The sequence below is a fragment of the Sprattus sprattus genome, assembly GCF_963457725.1.
Source record: "Sprattus sprattus genome assembly, chromosome: 10".
NCBI lineage: Eukaryota > Metazoa > Chordata > Actinopteri > Clupeiformes > Clupeidae > Sprattus > Sprattus sprattus.
In genome coordinates this window covers 3,422,871-3,440,370 of record NC_137908.1, presented here as the reverse complement: position 1 = coordinate 3,440,370, position 17,500 = coordinate 3,422,871, and the positions used below count along the sequence as shown (strand labels likewise).

The 17,500-nt window shown below is 43.7% G+C and overlaps 3 protein-coding genes across 4 annotated transcripts in view; 1 reads left to right on the top strand and 2 right to left on the bottom strand.

The window, feature by feature from the left end:
• Positions 1–6,298, top strand: part of dnajc16l (DnaJ (Hsp40) homolog, subfamily C, member 16 like) — a 14,697-nt gene extending 8,399 nt beyond the window's left edge. Inside the window, exons 10-15 of one of the 2 annotated variants that reach the window (XM_080846001.1) lie at positions 1–182; positions 1,648–1,724; positions 2,029–2,109; positions 2,520–2,609; positions 2,958–3,128; positions 4,554–6,298. The exon at positions 1–182 is cut by the window's left edge and continues 1 nt beyond it. In XM_080846001.1, coding sequence (XP_080702127.1) covers positions 1–182; positions 1,648–1,724; positions 2,029–2,109; positions 2,520–2,609; positions 2,958–3,128; positions 4,554–5,094 — 1,142 coding nt within the window. In that variant the 3' untranslated portion in view covers positions 5,095–6,298. The remainder of the gene's footprint in view (positions 183–1,647; positions 1,725–2,028; positions 2,110–2,519; positions 2,610–2,957; positions 3,129–4,553) is intronic. The other variant, XM_080846002.1, reaches the window with a different exon arrangement.
• A 520-nt stretch (positions 6,299–6,818) lies between these two features.
• Positions 6,819–11,284, bottom strand: LOC308371726 (cytidine deaminase-like; the record flags this gene model as incomplete). The annotated part of the gene is made up of 4 exons (XM_080846713.1): positions 6,819–6,923; positions 7,227–7,284; positions 8,044–8,155; positions 11,128–11,284. 4 exons carry the CDS (start codon positions 11,282–11,284, stop codon positions 6,819–6,821), a joined length of 432 nt encoding a protein of 143 aa, XP_080702839.1.
• A 4,942-nt stretch (positions 11,285–16,226) lies between these two features.
• LOC308371173 (cytidine deaminase-like) overlaps positions 16,227–17,500 on the bottom strand; it is a gene marked incomplete at both ends in the record, with an annotated part of 2,323 nt that continues 1,049 nt past the window's right edge. The window contains 3 exons of the mRNA XM_080846014.1: positions 16,227–16,367; positions 16,677–16,734; positions 16,976–17,087. Of these exons, the coding sequence (XP_080702140.1) occupies positions 16,227–16,367; positions 16,677–16,734; positions 16,976–17,087 (311 nt within the window). The remainder of the gene's footprint in view (positions 16,368–16,676; positions 16,735–16,975; positions 17,088–17,500) is intronic.

Genomic DNA, 17,500 nt, shown 5'->3' with positions numbered 1-17,500 from the left:
TGGTGATCATGGAGAGGCGCAGCACCTCTGGTAAAGTGGTGTATAAAGAGGTTCTGGGCGGCTGGAACGGCAGTGAAGATGATCGGCGCCGTCTGAATGAGCATCTGGACCTCCTGCAGAGAGACCCCACCTGTCTAAGCCTGGGAGCTACGCTACCTGAGCTCAACAACGAACTAGCCTCCGTAAGTCACACAGACGCAGACGCAGACGCAGACGCAGACGCAGACGCAGACGCAGACGCAGACGCAGACGCAGACGCAGACGCAGACACAGACACAGACACAGACACAGACACAGACACAGACACAGACACAGACACAGACACAGACACAGACACAGACACAGACACAGACACAGACACAGACACAGACACAGACACAGACACAGACACAGACACAGACACCACCTGCCTCAGCCTGGGAGCTACGCTACCAGAGCTCAACAACGAACTAGCCTCTAGCCTGCACCGCCCGGAGATGTAGAGGCAGTCCTGTATGCCCACAGAAGTGTAGAGGCATCCCTGCACACAAACACACAAACACACAAACACAGAAAACACACACACAGACACACAGACACACACACATTTGATTGCTTTTATTTGGATCCACAAGACAAGCGACAAGTTACAGGATCCAAATACTTTGGGAAGAGTCTTTGACAGGGTGACAGGTCTGATAGGCTTACAAACTTTTATCAGTTCTCTTAATACTGTAACACTCAAGAGTCAAGGATAAACAAAACATCTTCGACTCCATATTTGCTTGCTACCAATGATAGCTGAAACAGAGCAGAATTTTGCATTAATGATTGATATTTCAGTAGCTTGGAATAATAGCAAGTCTCCATATACAAATCAAAACAGCAGCCTACTTCAATAATAAATACAGAGTTCACAGATTCATTTACAATTACAATATCTGGGGTGTTTGGAATGTTTTTAAAGTACTCATTGTCAAGTATATTATGATGAAACCAGTTCAATTTCACAGTGCTATGAAGGTAAAACCTGCCATCATGTCTTAGGTTTTGTAAGTCTTTTGCAACCAGATCTACCAAACGGTCGTGCCTGGCCACATACTGTCCTTTGTAGAAATTACATCCATTGAGTATGTGAGCCACAGTTTCTTTTTCCTGATAGTTTGTATGCAGTATACAATGAGGGTTGTGCTTTGCGGGATACCATGTTGCTAAGTTGTATTTCGTTGGAAGACATTGCAGTCGTGTTTTGATCATGAAAGTAAGTATTTCTTCTGGAATGGAGTTGTTTTTCAAGACAGAATGAGATACTGAGTGATCGGCATGTTGTAGAAGCGCTAATGTGTCTGTGTGTGTGTGTCACAGACACACACACAGACACACACACACAGACACACACACACACACAGACACACACACAGACACACACACAGACACACACACAGACGCACACACAGACACACAGACACACAGACACACACACAGACACACATGCTATGTCAGCGAAACTGACCAACAAGTCTGCCTTGTAATACACGCACGCACACACGCATGCACAATGTTTTCTTGTGGGGGAAGAATTCCCATGAGTTGGAACTACTTAGAAAGTATATAAAAACACACTATTATATATAATTCTACTTATGATATATTCACCGTTTTGTGCAGATGTTTCTGATTCAGTGGATGAACACGGCGTACGACTACATCGGCCAGCTGTACACAGACCTGCTGTACTCTAACTGGTGAGTGGCTGAGATGGGCCGTAACAGTGGTCAATAAATATATCTGTCTTCAAGCCTGTGTACAGTCCTACACAAAGGCATTATGGGAGATTTGATGTGTGTGTCGTGTCCAGTGTATCTGACTTCCGCAGCACTACAGTTTTATAATGATGAATGTAAAATTAAAACTATAGTTTATGAATAATAATGAAAATGTTTAATTGTTTAATACAAATCTTCACCTTACTTTTACATGGGAGACACCATCATGACATTATTATGTGTTTTAAGAGACTCTGACCCCCCCCCCCCTGTCCCTCCCCAGGAGAGAGATGATGCCCATCATGTCCCTCATCTTCTCTGCTCTCTTCATCCTGTTCGGCACCGTCATCATCCAGGCCTTCAGGTAACAACACAGGAGATGAACACGCATACACACATGACATCTTATGACGTTATGGGATATCTACCTTGCACTGTACTGTACTGTATGTACTACAGTGAGTGCATCACCATGTCGTCCTGTCCACCTATTATGCTTAACCATCTTATCTGTTTTCCCGGAGTAAACGTTGGATAAATGCTGATCCCATCTGTTTTCCTGGAGTAAACGCTTTATAAATGCTGATCCCATTTGTTTTCCTGGAGTAAACGCTTTATAAATGTTGATCCCATCTGTTTTCCTGGAGTAAACGCTTTATAAATGTTGATCCCATCTGTTTTCCCGGAGTAAACGCTGGATAAATGCTGTTTTGTGTGGTTGCTGGTGTTGAGGGTTTCATCTGCTCTTTAATTGGTTTTGTTCTGAATGTGCAGTGAATCTGGTGACGAGAAGCCCAGCAAGCCGAAGGGGAAGGAGCAACCCAAGACTGCAGAGGGGTCGGCTGGTGCAGAGAGTACTTCCAGGTCAGACAGGAAGTCATTCAAAACGCACTGAACATGCAGCAGTATGAATCATTGTCCCCAATGATTGGTGTAAAAATGTAGTCAAACATAAGTCAAAACGAATGTCTTGGGGGCACTGTGATGCAACCAGTAGCCCCGACCAAATTCGGGGCTTGATTCCCATGGAGGTCCCGGGTTCGATTCCGACCTGATGTCATTTCTCCTGTCAACTCCCCTCTTATTCTCCTTCTCATTTCCTGTCCCACTCTTCACAAAAACTCGATTAAAGGCCAAAAAGCTCAAATATAAATCTTAAAAGAAAAAAAACTTGTGTCTTGACATCCTCGTGTCCTCGTGTCCCCTCCGCAGTCGGGCGCCCAAGAAGAACTTTGTGGAGGTGACGGAGCTGACCGACATCACGTACACCAGCAACCTGGTCAAGCTGAAGCCGGGTCACATCAACGTGGTTCTGGTCCTAACCGACTCGTCCAAACAGGTTCTGCTCAAGAAGTTCGCCAAGGAGGTCTACTCCTTCTCAGGGTGAGGAGATAGTTTAGGCATACACTCACAAAACAGTTGATTGCACTTGTGGTTTACCATTCGAAATTCTTCTGCAAATTTCATATTGCCATATGCAAAGTGGGTTTATAGCAAACTTGCAACAGACTTTGAGAAAAGCCTTCTATTCTTAATCCTATTTTTGCTGCAGGTTTGCTAGAATGTGTGATGTTTGTAGCAGGTTAGCATTCATATTACATTTGTTCACCACTGTGCGTATTGAGGTGTTTAATCCAGGAAGAGCAGATGTGTTTTTGCGGTCGTTTTAAACGTCCGATATAAATGAGCTGGTTACAGCAGTGCTTTCTGCTCAGTACAACCACCATGAATCTGAACCCACCCGAAGCACCTTTCGAAAGCCGTGTTACTTTGGCTCAATCTCGTCTCGGATGTTGCATTCATTTGAATGTTGAGGTCACACTGTCCTTGCCATTGAAGGGAATGTCCTACTCAGGGGACAAAATACTACCAGAGACTAAGTTGAGGAAGTATAAATGCAGTGGGACTAAGTCTGTGTGGTCTTTCCGATGATAAAACACTAGTTTCAAGGTCCTAATGAAGAGTTTTCTAGGTGCACTTCACTGTACAGCTCCCACACTGTTATAGCCCATTTTAGCAAATTCCCCAATCAGGAGAGATGAGGTAAGTGGGAGCTATAGCTGTAGGGAAAGCACAGCTGACGGATTTCCACTCTCCTGAAATGCTTTCATCTGCTGAATTCTCCTCCAGATCTAACATCTGTTTGTGTAGTACTGACAGAATACTACCAGAGACTAAGGCCCAATCCCATTTCTAATCTCTACCCCTACCCTTACCCCTACCCCTTTGCCTTCGCTTTTTCAAACGGAGGGGTAGCCGAAGGGGTTAAAACGCTAGCCCTTCGAATTGGGATAGCCCTTCAACAATTACGTACGTCATCAGTACGAAGCGTCGGCTGTTACGTAACCGGAGAGCGACAGCTGTCACTCACCAGACATAAACAAACATGGCGCCTGCAGCTGTTATTTACACAATGCAACATTTCATCAAACAAGTTTTAAAATCATGAATTACAAAGAAAATACTTTAATTTGTGTGATGCTTTCCCTGCTGTTTCCGACATTTTTAAATTGACTCCCGCGATGTTTCTTCTTTAATGATCACGGGTTCGCAATGCATTGAGGGAAATCAGTCTACCCCTCCGTTTGAAGTGTGCCCTCGGAAAATCTCCGTTTGGAGGGGTAGAAAGCGCTTCCCCTTCCCCTACCCCTCTGTCTTAACGTGAATTGGGACAACCCTACCCCTCCAAATGAACGCGCAAAACGGAGGGGAAGGGGAAAGACGAAGGGGTAGGGGGAGAAATGGGATTCAGCCTAAGTTGAGGAATTATAAATGCAGTGGGACTAAGTCTGTGTGGTCTCTCCGCAGGAGTCAGTCTCTTCACTACTCTTTCCTGAATGTGAGTAAGCACCAGCAGTGGATGGACTCTCTGCTGGAGTCGGCCCCCGATGCTGTCCTGGGCGACCGGCCCGACGAGGACGACGAGGACGGTTCTGGTGCCGGGTCCAAAGCAGACTACACAGGCTATGTGCTGGCGCTGAATGGCCATAAGAAGTACTTTTGTCGGTTCCGACCCGTCTTCACCGGAGAGGAGGCCGAGCAGAGCCGTTCCTCTGATGAGGACGCAGCTTTAGCCGCTGGAGGAGTCAGCGGAGCTTCGGCGGGCACCGCTAACGGCACACGCTCAAGGTCCAGCTCCAGCTCCAGCTCCAGGTCCAGCCAGCGGTCCCGCTCGCGCTCTCGTTCAAGCTCTACCACACGGGGGCGCCAGAGGCCCACCACGCTGCAGATCCACCACAAGCTGGACCGGCTGAACCTGTGGATGGAGAGGCTGCTGGAAGGCACCCTGCCTCGCCACTACATCCCCACCTGGCCCGGCCTGGACAAGATCACCCCCGACAAGAAGTAACTCAAGTTTTAATGATGACATTAGCGCTGACGTTAGCATGGATGCTAACATTAGCACTGACGTTAGCATGGATGCTAACATTAGTACTGACGTTAGCATGAATGCTAACATTAGCACTGATGCTAATGCTAACGTTAGCACGGATGCTAATATTATCACTGATGCTAACAGTAGCGTCACACACATACACCAGAGGGAGAGTGTCTGCGCTATGCCACCCTGTCATACAGACTACACCTCTGCTCCGGGTCAGGACCCCGTGGTCAGGTGTGTGTGTCTGTCTCTCTGTGTGTATTTTTTAAAAGCTTCTTTAGTATGAGAGGAGGACCGTCTAAGTGACTGACTGGATGTAGTGATGAAAGGAAGCCTATGCTGTCATTGCACTGATATGAGGGATGCCCACAGCTGCTGTGCTGAGGTCTGTGTGAGGCACCCGGGCATTCGTCATGGTTATGCTTTAGCGCAGTTACTGACCCCCCCCCCCCCCCCCCCCCCCTCTAGAGCACATGGTGTGCTTCCCTGAATCCGGGGTCAGAGGTCAACCTCTCCTTCCTTTGCCCTTTGACCCTGCTGCTCTCTCTTTAGATGTAGAAATAATGAAATGGCTGATCTCTGGTCCTGGCTAGTCCCCCCCTCTCCCCGCCTCTTTTCAATCTAAAATACGCCATCAGGTCTCAACTATGAATTTCTTAAGCATGTAATGATTTGCCAAGCTACTGACTTTATAATTTCTTGTTTTTTCATACAAACAGTATGCCTTGCCTATGCATGCTCTTTTGCCTTCGTCCCCCACAATGCAGTCCGTCTTTCCACACACACACACACACACACACACACACACACACACACACACACACACGATGACAAACAGTCCGGTACGAGTTACTGCACCCCCACTCTGCTTGCCTCTCTCCTGACGCGTAGATCCCACTCTAATGTACTTTTAGGATGTGTAGTTATGTTCCCACTCCAACACTCATGAAGAGCAAGCTGTCGTGTTGGAGGTGTTGGCCCACAGAGAGATAAGCCCTGCTAGGAACGAAATATATAAAACTAAAAAGAAAAAGAAATAACGAACATATACTGTAGCTGTTATTTATGTTGATGACATAGAACAGTGTGTACTGCGCTATGTTTAATTTATGTTTCCCATGTGGTCCCTTAATGTTAAAAATAAAATTTGTAAATAATATGCTCATTGTGATTAGTATTTCTTAATCTGTTCTTCTTTTGTTCATTTTCAGCTATGTGAAGCTAAGTTTAGCAAGTGAAGTTGTAGTTACTTGGTTATAATTACTGCAAATTGTAGAATGGGTTTAGTGCGCAAGTCAGCTGTTAATGGAGTGAAGTAAAAGCACAAAACACACGGTAAATACTAACTCAATGGGTTTATTTCAGTATACAATCAATCTTAAATAGTCTTATTTATATTCAGACATATATTATATATATATATCATTTATGGAATTCTTGTCAAAAAATACGATTGTATTGTTTTCTTCGCTGCTGATTTATTATGTTGAATAACTGGATGATATGGCGGTGGGGGAATTGACCGCGTGCAAAGCCCCTGCCAAACTAAAACTACATCATCTATGCATCGCTGCTTTGTCATACTGACATCAAAGCACCAGTAAAGTTCTTATGCGTGATCTTTGGATAAGTAGCCTACGTTAGAACTCCTGGTAACTGCATCAGAACTAGTTGGGAATGCTGTGCTCCATCTAGAGGTCCTCGGGTCCAAAGGATCGTGGCAGCAGTGCCTCCACCGTCATCTGCTTATAGGTGCCGTCAGGTTTGGACATGTACACGTCCCAATTTACCCCAAACTACAGGGACAAACACCCACAAGTAAAATAAACAATGCTGTAAAGAGGATGCTTTGAAAATAACTTTACTTGTTACATTCAAAGAACATCAAAAGTACCGACATCAATTTCACTGTTAAAAAAAAAAAAAATAATCTTAATATGAGCGTCTTATTGCCCCACTAATGCAGATGACAAAAATAAATAAATGGATTAAAGAGAAATAGCTAAAAATCAGTGCTGTAACCTATACAGAAAACATCTCACACCTTGGGTTCGAGTATGTGAACATAGCTAATATACTTATTTCCACTTGCAACTCACCTCTCTCATAAACTGCCGGCAACCTCCGCAAGGTGAGATGAACTGGTCAGTCATTTTGCTGTCAGAAGATAAGCATGGCTGGTTTATTAAAAGATAATGCTGTTGTATGCTATTGTATACGTATATATCTGTTTTGTTTATTTATTGTTCATCTGTATTATGTACCCTCAATCAGGACATTGCTGCAAAAAAGCTGATAGATGATGTATCACAATTCATATGACAAGATTGTTCTCTTTAGTTTTGTTCAAAAGGGTTTCTCGTCTTCAAATCTTATTATATTTCACATTAAAGGCACCCAGTGCAACTTTATGTAAACATTCAATGAAAAATAAACATTCAATTTCTAGTCTTTTTTGCACGTAGTAAGTTTCAATAACTCAATACCATTACATATCGACATTCAAGGAGCAAAGATGAGTCGTCGTTGTGTGGTGAGAACTGATAGAAAATCGTAAACAACAACAATCGCCGGTGGGGAGAAGCCATTTTTCCATTGACTGGAACCTGCTTTATTTATTGTAGGTTACCAAAAAATAAAGAAAATGGCGGCGATTGTTGTTGTTATCGATTTTCTATCAGTTCTCACCACACAACGACGTCTCATCTTTGCTGCTTGAATGTCGGTATGTAATGGTATGGAGTTATTGAAACTTACTACGTGTAAAAAAGACTAGAAATTGAATGTTTATTTTTAGCCTCGAAAGTTGCACTGGGTGCCTTTAAGACACAGTGCACATGTAAAAAGCTCAAAACAAAGGAAGTATGATGTAAGACTACCAGCCCTGCTGTGACAAAACGAGATAATTAGGGGTACCTGGCAATGGCGATGGCTTTGAAGTCCCTGTATCCCTCTGAGACCGCCTTGGAGATGGCGTTCCTCTCCGCACACACGCCCAGGTTGTAGCAGGCGTTTTCCACATTACAGCCTGCAGAGGGCGACAAAATTCAATCGTCTCTGGTGATACATTATCTAAGACCCAACTTCATGTATTGCAGCTGTTCATCTGGCTTCTGAACCACTATCAAGGCCTAGTTGGCCATAGAAATTCATTTTTGTAGGCACAACCCCTTTGGGTTCAGCTAGGGTACAAAATTGGACTGACACCCGTTATTTGGAAAAGAGTTCATAGTAACAGTATGAACAGACCCGGAGCATATTTTGTAACCACCCCTGTCAAACAAATATGTCCTGTCTCCTGTTCCACAAGAAAAAGTAATTAAACTGGGTTCCAAGGCTCCTCTTCTCTCTGTCCATTTCCATTCAACTGTATAACTAGGAATATTAAGAGACACCTTCCATACTCTACTTTTCTATCCACCTTTCTCTTTCCCTCTCAGTCTACTTTCTCTTACATTCCATCTCTCTCTTCATCTCATTACATTATCCATAGCCACTCCTGTTCACTCTTCTTTCCTTTCAAGGTCAAAGTCAAAGTAGCTTCATTGTCGATAACTTCACATGTCAAGACATACAAAGTAACCGAAAGAACGTTTCCCACTCTCCCACATTGAAACATATAAAGTGCACAGGCACAACAGATAAGACAGTAGATTACCTAATACTAAGTAGAACATACAGACAAGGCATTACATAATACTAAGTAGAACATACAGATAAATGTATAGCAGCATAAGTTTTCTTAAAAAGTGAGGTTATGGTAGTGCAAAAAAGGCAATTTGGTAATGGCAGCAAATATCGAGGATATAGAAGGAGAGGAAGAGAGAGAGGTTGTCTGGTCAGGTATATGGGAATTTTATTTGCATTTAGTTTTGTTATTTTATGTTTAGCTGACATGGTGCAACAGCTCTTGGTTAGGATGGCAGGGATGTGAGGATACACAACAGTGCCTGTCTGGTGACAGTCGCAACACGCACTCAACTACAATTTGCATAACTATTTTACATTAAGCAAAGTTGAATGAGGAAAAACTATTACACAACAGTTTAAACATAAAATAACAAAACTAAATGCTATATAAATACTATTTCCATATACCTGACCAGACAACCTATCTCTCTTCCTCTCTTTCTATATCATATTGCTAAAGACTTTGATACTGATAAAGTGGCCATATAACCTACTGTTAATTACCTACCCATTATGTGTTTATCAAATTGATGTCTGCTAACAATTTTTTTCTTTCTCTTATAGCAAGATCCAAATGTTGACGCATGTGGAAACGTTGCTCTTCATCACTATTGCTCCTCATCTCTGATATTGGCACCTGAACTCCACTCACTCTGTTTCTATCTTCCCTTCCTAGTCTAGACTATCTTTGCTGTGGGATGCTGCTGTAGTCTCTCCACCTGATCTATTTGTAGAAATCCTTGGGCCCGCATGTACCCATCACCACCGTACCATACACTTACTCTACCCTATACTCTGTGCTAGCATTTATATGCAATATATATAATTGCCACCATCGACATGTTTTTCGGTTCCTACTGTACTAACCCTTGTAATAGTAACCCTATGAGCACACTGTATACCCACTAAGCTGTATCATGTATATACCATATGATGTTTGTAAATGTTATGTACATCTACCACATTATTGCTGAAGGTGCCATATGTGTATTTAATGATTTTAGGATATAGGCCTCAATACATGATTGTTTATGAAAGGTATTTAGTATTAAGCTCATGATTTGATAAATCGGTGTTTAGATTGGAAGATATTTTCCTGAGAGAGTTAGTTGAGAAAACAAGTTTTACATTAGATGAGGTGGATCATGTAATGTTTGTTATTGTCTTTGCCAAAAATAAATATTTAAAAATCATCTCTGTTGGAAGGCTCCATTAAGAAAAAGAAGAGTTTTACAGGAAAACCCTACAATTGCTGTGTACATTTACACGTTTACCACTTGTTGTTTCCTCTCATGTCTATATATTCCACTTCATCCATTGATCATTCTAACATTTTCCACCAGTCCATTCTCTTTCCTATTTTCAAGTATCCCCTCTCTCTGTAGAACCTCCATCCACTTGTTTTTTTTCTATCCCTTTCCAACTCCTCTTTCTCACACTCCATCTCTCTACTTCAGTCCATTTCTCTCCTTATTTCAAACTTTTCCCTCTTCACTCTCTCTTTACTGTCTTTATCCTAAGCTCTTGTTCACTCTTCTTTCACTCTTGTTCACTCTTCTTTCCTTTCTTCTTTCTTTCTTAACTTTTGCATTTCGTGTATTTCATGCACTGGTAGGTTTCCTTTAGGAAATGCAAATTCTATTTATGACTGTTTTCAAGGAAGTGTGTTACGTAAATTATTATGTAAAATATGTAAATAGTTTTTTTATCAATGCCCTGCCGTTTGAATAAATGAATGTCACCTGCTGCCATTCAAATGAAGTCACAACATTCACACAGTTCTACGGGGTCTTGTATGTAAACACTCATTACCTCCGCCAAGGAGGTTATGTTTTCGCCCCTGTATGTTTGTTTGTTTGTTTGTTTGTTAGCAGGATTACGCAGAAACGCATGGACCGATTTCCATCAAACTTTGTGGGTAATATAATGGCAATAATTGATTAGATTTTCAGATGTCAAGGTCAAAGGTCAAGGTCACAAGGCGGAGGTTTGCATTCTCTGAATGCTCCCATTCTTGTTTCAGTTTTTTTTTTCTCTTCTTTTCTCTTCTCAAGGCCTTTATAAAATACAATAACGCATAACATATATGTCATTATCCCATACACTAGATACTGACTGAGTAATAAAGAAAATAAAAATAATCTCCCTTTGTGAGCCCTGCCAGTACAGCCAGCCTTGACGTGAACCTCAGTGAATATTTATTGAGATTAGCCAGAGAAACTGTAAACATTTCAGATTACCGTCTTATTCTTTGTTATGCTCTCATAATCCAGTCGAAGTTTAGAAATGCAGCAGCAGCCCTCTCCTCACCTGTGAACACCTTCCCGTCGCGCGTCATCAAAGCGGCCCCCACGGGGAACTTGCTGTAGGGGCAGTAGGCGAACTCCTTAGCCTCCAGAGACGTCCGGATCAATCCCATCACCCCCTCCTGCATTCCGTGCTCTGGTGTCAGATGCGGGGTACTCATGCCTGCTCTGTATGTGTGGGTGTTTGTGTGTGTGTGTGTGTTTAGGTGGTCAGGTTGTATGGGAACTTTGGATCTCTTTAGTTTCTTTTATCAAGTGTGTGCTCTGATCAGCAGCCAATCCCTGGTGCCCTTTCTGCCCGCAGGGCAAATGATGAGGCAGGGGTGTGTGTTCACACTGATGTGGGCACTGCCCAAAGACAGGGCTGGAGATACACAGTGTGTTTGTGTGTGTGTGAGTGTGTGTGTGTGTGTGTGTGTGTGTGTGTGTGTGTGTGTGTGTGTGTGTGTGTGTGTGTGTGTGTGTGTGTGTGTGTGTGTGTGTGTGTATGTGTGTTTGTGTGTGTGTTGTGGCATCACGGCGGGCCAGCTTATAGTTGGGTGTGGCATTTCCCGGGAGGACTGGCTGCCACACCACAAGATGGCCGCCGGTCCAATGACTACAGGCCCCAGAATGCAGCAGGCACCCAGGTGTAGGTGCTTAATTGCAGGAGCAGATAAGGCAGGTGGTGCCTGTTGTGTGGGGGAGAGCCAGAGAGAGCAGAGCGCACCTGATGTGCGTTGGGAGCGTGCATGGAAGCGCTCACGCCCGACTCACATTGTTGCGTTGATGCAACGGACGGTGGAGGAGGAGTTTGGCGCATGGGGTTCTGTTGATAACGGAGACGTTATAGTGAGATTGACAGGTCAACAAACCAATGACGTCATTAGTAAGCTTTTACCCTGTGAGTAGTAGCATGCTAACCCTAACCCATCATTAGACAGTGTGCTCAGACACCTCGCAAATCCTATGATACGTATTTCTCAGTTACAATAAAGGGGTTTTTACATTGTACAGTGTCTATTTCTCGGTAACTTTTAAAAAATCTAACCAAAAAAAAGTCAAACAACCAACTTGAAGGTACAAATACGACCATCTACGGAGTTTGGCAGCCATGTTTTTTTTTTTTAGTTTGCCGCTCTGTAGACGTGAGCATATACGGGATATGATTGGCTAGTGCCTGTGCTGTCAGTTATGCATGAACGGCAATATGATTGGCTGACGCATGCATTGCCTGTCGAAAAGTTGAACCTTCTTCAATTCTTGTCGCGAGCAAAGCATGAAACGCAACGCACGCGAACCAAACGGAGCCGCAGTTCAGTTCGGCAAAGGATGACGTCACCCCATGCAAAGTGAATGGGGATGCGTTAACCCTGACGCATCAACGCAACAATGTGAGTCGGGCGTTAGTGAAGCGCTTACTAGGCCACAACCGGAAGGGGGAAGGATAGCCCCAAGCCGGAAACCGCCTGGACTGACCCACTGGCAACCGACTACAAGGAAAGTAGTTTAAGTTTATGTTTATTAGGAAAACCCTGCAAGAAGAGGGAACAAGAACATTTTGTGTTTTGGACTTTTAAGTTGTGTTGAAGGATCCTTTGCCTGAGTTTATGGAAACCCCTGAGTTGTACCTGTTTTGAGTGACAAACTTTATTAAAAACCCTCTTTTACTGCCAGTTGTGACCTGATTCCTCAGTTACTGCACTGCCCACCCTGCAACCTGTTACACATGGTGGAGAATGCGGGCAGGGACAACACGGGCTTAAGTGTGGACGAGTGGCAGAGAAGACGGTGAAGGTTTGTCTCAACTTTTAAGAGGACATACAGGAGTACATACTTCACGCAAAGGAGCACCAAACAGAAAATGGAAGAACTGGTGAGGATGCTGATAGAGAGCCAGGTGGCCCAGCTTGAGACCAGTAGAGCCTTACGGCAGATGCGGCTGAAGGACAACCCAACTGAGGCTGACCTACAGGAGGCTGCTAAGAAGAACGCCTGGTCTGGTGAGTTGTGTGCGAGAGCCGAGGAGAGGCTAGCCAAGATGCGCAGCGCTGGAGCGTTTACCGAGCTGACCGCCACATGGATGCGTCCAGCAGAGGCGTTCAAAGCGCAGGTGGTCCTAGATGTCAACGAAGATGATGATGTCTATGAGGACCATGATGTCAGTGATGAAGAAGGTGATGTTGGAGATGAAGACAAAGGTGATGATGAGGGTGAAGACGACTGTGATGAAGAAGACGTGGGTGATGGTGATAAAGAGGTTGATGATGAAGATGCTAAGGAAGATAATCCTGATAAGAGCGAAGCAGGTGAAGGGGACTCTGATGACTCAGAAGAAGTCACACCAGCTAACAAGGAAGCTCAAGCCCAGTCTGCTGCCGAGGCAGCCCCTGCTCAAGAAGAGTTGGAGGAAGACCACAACGGGGTCGAGGCAGATGACCCAGAGGACAGTGAACCAAAGGAGAAGAATAAGAAACGGGGTGAAAAAGAGACAAACAGCAGGGTGAGTAGATGGGTTCTGAACCACCATCTGTTTAATGTCTCTGTCGTTCACAGGCCAGGATGGCGCATTGGAGAAGCATATGACCTGTCGCACTGTGATGCCTTTTGGACTGATTTTATCCTGCCGAGGGCGTCAGGTTCGGGGAGAAGGATGTGTGGCATCACGGCGGGCCAGCTTATAGTTGGGTGTGGCATTTCCCGGGAGGACTGGCTGCCACACCACAAGATGGCCGCCGGTCCAATGACTACAGGCCCCAGAATGCAGCAGGCACCCAGGTGTAGGTGCTTAATTGCAGGAGCAGATAAGGCAGGTGGTGCCTGTTGTGTGGGGGAGAGCCAGAGAGAGCAGAGCGCACCTGATGTGCGTTGGGAGCGTGCATGGAAGCGCTTAGTGAAGCGCTTACTAGGCCACAACCGGAAGGGGGAAGGATAGCCCCAAGCCGGAAACCGCCTGGACTGACCCACTGGCAACCGACTACAAGGAAAGTAGTTTAAGTTTATGTTTATTAGGAAAACCCTGCAAGAAGAGGGAACAAGAACATTTTGTGTTTTGGACTTTTAAGTTGTGTTGAAGGATCCTTTGCCTGAGTTTATGGAAACCCCTGAGTTGTACCTGTTTTGAGTGACAAACTTTATTAAAAACCCTCTTTTACTGCCAGTTGTGACCTGATTCCTCAGTTACTGCACTGCCCACCCTGCAACCTGTTACAGTGTGTGTGTGTGTGTCTGTGTGTGTCTGTGTGTGTCTGTGTGTGTCTGTGTGTGTGTGTGTGTGTGTGTGTGTGTGTGTGTGTGTACTGAAACGCTTGTGATGTTTTTTTGTATTCATCTCTCAGACAATGATGAAATTATTGCTAAAATGATGCAATTTTACAATAATCTAGCCATTTCTAAGAAATCGCACCCTACTGCAACTATAGGAAGTGAGCTTTCCCAACAGAACAGGAGACAAAGAGGGCCAGAATCCTCCAGTTCTTCTAATTGGCAACACAGACAGAGGTAAAAGCTTTAGGATAAGCAATCCTGTGGGTGTTGTCATACGCTAAACATGTGGAGAAGATGGGCACATTGCAAGACACTGCCAAGGTAGTGGGGGAAGGTATGAAGACTTTGTTCTTTGCTATGCATGTGGAGGAGAGGGTCACATCGACCTGCAAAGACTGCCAGAACCTTCCTTCCCACAGGGCAAATGATGAGGCGGGGGTGTGTGTTCACACTGACGTGGTTACTGCCACAAGACAGGGCTGGAGATACAAAAAGTGTTTGTGTGTGTGTGTGTGTGTGTGAAATGTGATTACTAAGTGGCTCGGGGAACAAAACATCGTAATTTTGAGTCCATGGCCACAAAACTCCCCAGACCTTAATCCCATTGAGAACTTGTGGTCAATCCTCAAGAGGCGGGTGGACAAACAAAAACCCACAAATTCTAACAAACTCCATGCATTGATTATGCAAGATTGGGCTGCCATTAGTCAGGACGTGGTCCAGAAGTGAATTGACAGCATGCCAGGGCGGATTGCAGCGGTCTTGAAAAAGAAGGGTCAACACTCTTAGCATCCACTTCATGTAATTGTCAAGATAAGTCTTTGACACTTATTAAATGCTTGTAATAAGTCTTCCAGAGTAACATCTGACAAAAATATCTAAAGAAACTATAACAGCAAACTTTGTGAAAATGTATATTTGTGTCATAATCAAAACATTTGGCCACGACTGGTAGAATGGGTTAAGCATGCAACTCAGCTGTTAATTGAGTGAAGTCTTAAGTAAAAGCACAAAACACACTGCAAATACTAACTCAATGGGTTTATTTCAGTATACAATCAATCTTAAATAGGCTTATTTACATTCAGACATATATTATTCTAAATACACAGATCATTGCACACATTAACACACAGGCATGATTACATACTCTTTACTGTCTTTATCCATAGCTCTTGTTCACTCTTCTTTCCTTTCTTCTTTCACTCTTGTTCACTCTTTCTTCTTTCACTCTTGTTCACTCTTCTTTCCCTTCTTCTTTCACTCTTGTTCACTCTTCTTTCCTTTCTTATTTCTTTCTTAACTTTTGCATTTTGTGCATACTGTATATTATTCTAAATACACAGATCATTGCACACATTAACACACAGGCATAATTACATTGAAGACAGTGCAGGGTTCACGTGGTCATGGAAATCTAATTTTCCAGGCCTGGAAAAGGTCACGATATTCAGCAGATGTGTTGAACGTTTTGGAAAAGACATGAAATGGCTTTATGTTTATATTCTATCGTAGTCTTCCATAAATAATGTTTTGTTGTGTGGATTCCTGCAGCATGATTCAGTTTCCATTTTTGACATGTTGACATAGCGCATAGCATAGCTAATAGCATTACTAGCCTATTAGAAAAGGAATGGAAATCTTTTTGCATTTCCATTTAATAATTTGCCTCCACCTGTGGAGTAAAGTACGCAATTTTTTGTACTTGTAGGTTGTGAAAGTAAAAATGGGTCAGAACCACCAGGGAACACAATGCATCGCTGCCTTATCATATTGACATCAAAGCACCAGTTTTTTTAAAGTTCTTATGCGTGATCTTTGGATAAGTAGCCTACACTAGAACTCCCGGTAACTGCATCAGAACTCGTTGGGAATGCTGTTCACTTTCTTCATCTGGAGGTCCTCGGGTCCAAAGGATTGTGGCAGCAGTGCCTCGACCGTCGTCTCCACATAGGATCCGTCAGGTTTGGACATGTACACGTCCCAACTGGCCCCAAACTACAGGCACAAACACACACACACACACACACACGTAAAATGAACAATGCTGTAAAGAGGATGCTTTGAAAATGACATGAACCGTCATTACTTGTCCGTTAATAACATTCAGAGAACCTTAAGTACCAACATCAATTACTATAAAAACAACGTTAAAATCTAAAAATGAAGCGTCCTTTGGACACACTAACGCAGAAGAAAAAAAACAGTAATGTAACCTTTAAAGAAGCAGCTCACACCTTGGGTTCGAGTATGTGAACATAGCTAATACTTAATTCCACTTTCGTCAACGCAATTGAGTGAACTCACCTCCCTCATAAACTGCCGGCAACCTCCACAAGGTGAGATGAACTGGTCAGACAGATCGCTGTCAGAAGATAAGCATGGCTGGTTTATTAAAAGATAATGCTGTTGTATATTTTTCAAAATACGTAAGACAGGATTGTTCTCTTTAGTTTTGTTCAAAAGGGTTTCTCGTCTTCAAATCCTATTATATTTCACATTAAGACACAGTGCACATGTAAAAAGCTAAAAACTAAACAAAAACAAAGGAAGTATGATGTAAGACTACCAGCCCTGCTGTGAGAAAACGAGATAATTAGGGGTACCTGGCAATGGCGATGGCTTTGAAGTCCCTGTATCCCTCTGAGACCGCTTTGGAGATGGCGTTCCTCTCCGCACACACGCCCAGGTTGTAGCAGGCGTTTTCCACATTGCAGCCTGCAGAGGGCGACAAAAATCAATCTTCTGTGGTGATACATTATCTAAGACTCAACTTCATGTATTGCAGCTGTTCATCTGGCTTCTGAACCACTATAAAAGCCTAGTTGGCCATATAAATACGTGTTTATTAATATTATAAATTAATTTTACTAGGCACAACCCCTTTGGGTTCAGCTAGGGTACAAAATGCAGGACTGACACCATATATTTGGGAAAGAGTTCATGGTCACAGTATGCACAGACTCAGAGTATATTTGTCCAGTGATATTGGGTGTGTGCAGACTCCGATTGGCACCACAGCTGTTCTCAGCCTGGCAGTGAGCACATGCCAAGCAGTGGTGGTGTGATAGAGTTCAAGGCTCCAAACTACCCAATGTGTCCCGTCTACCACGTTTAACACACACACACAC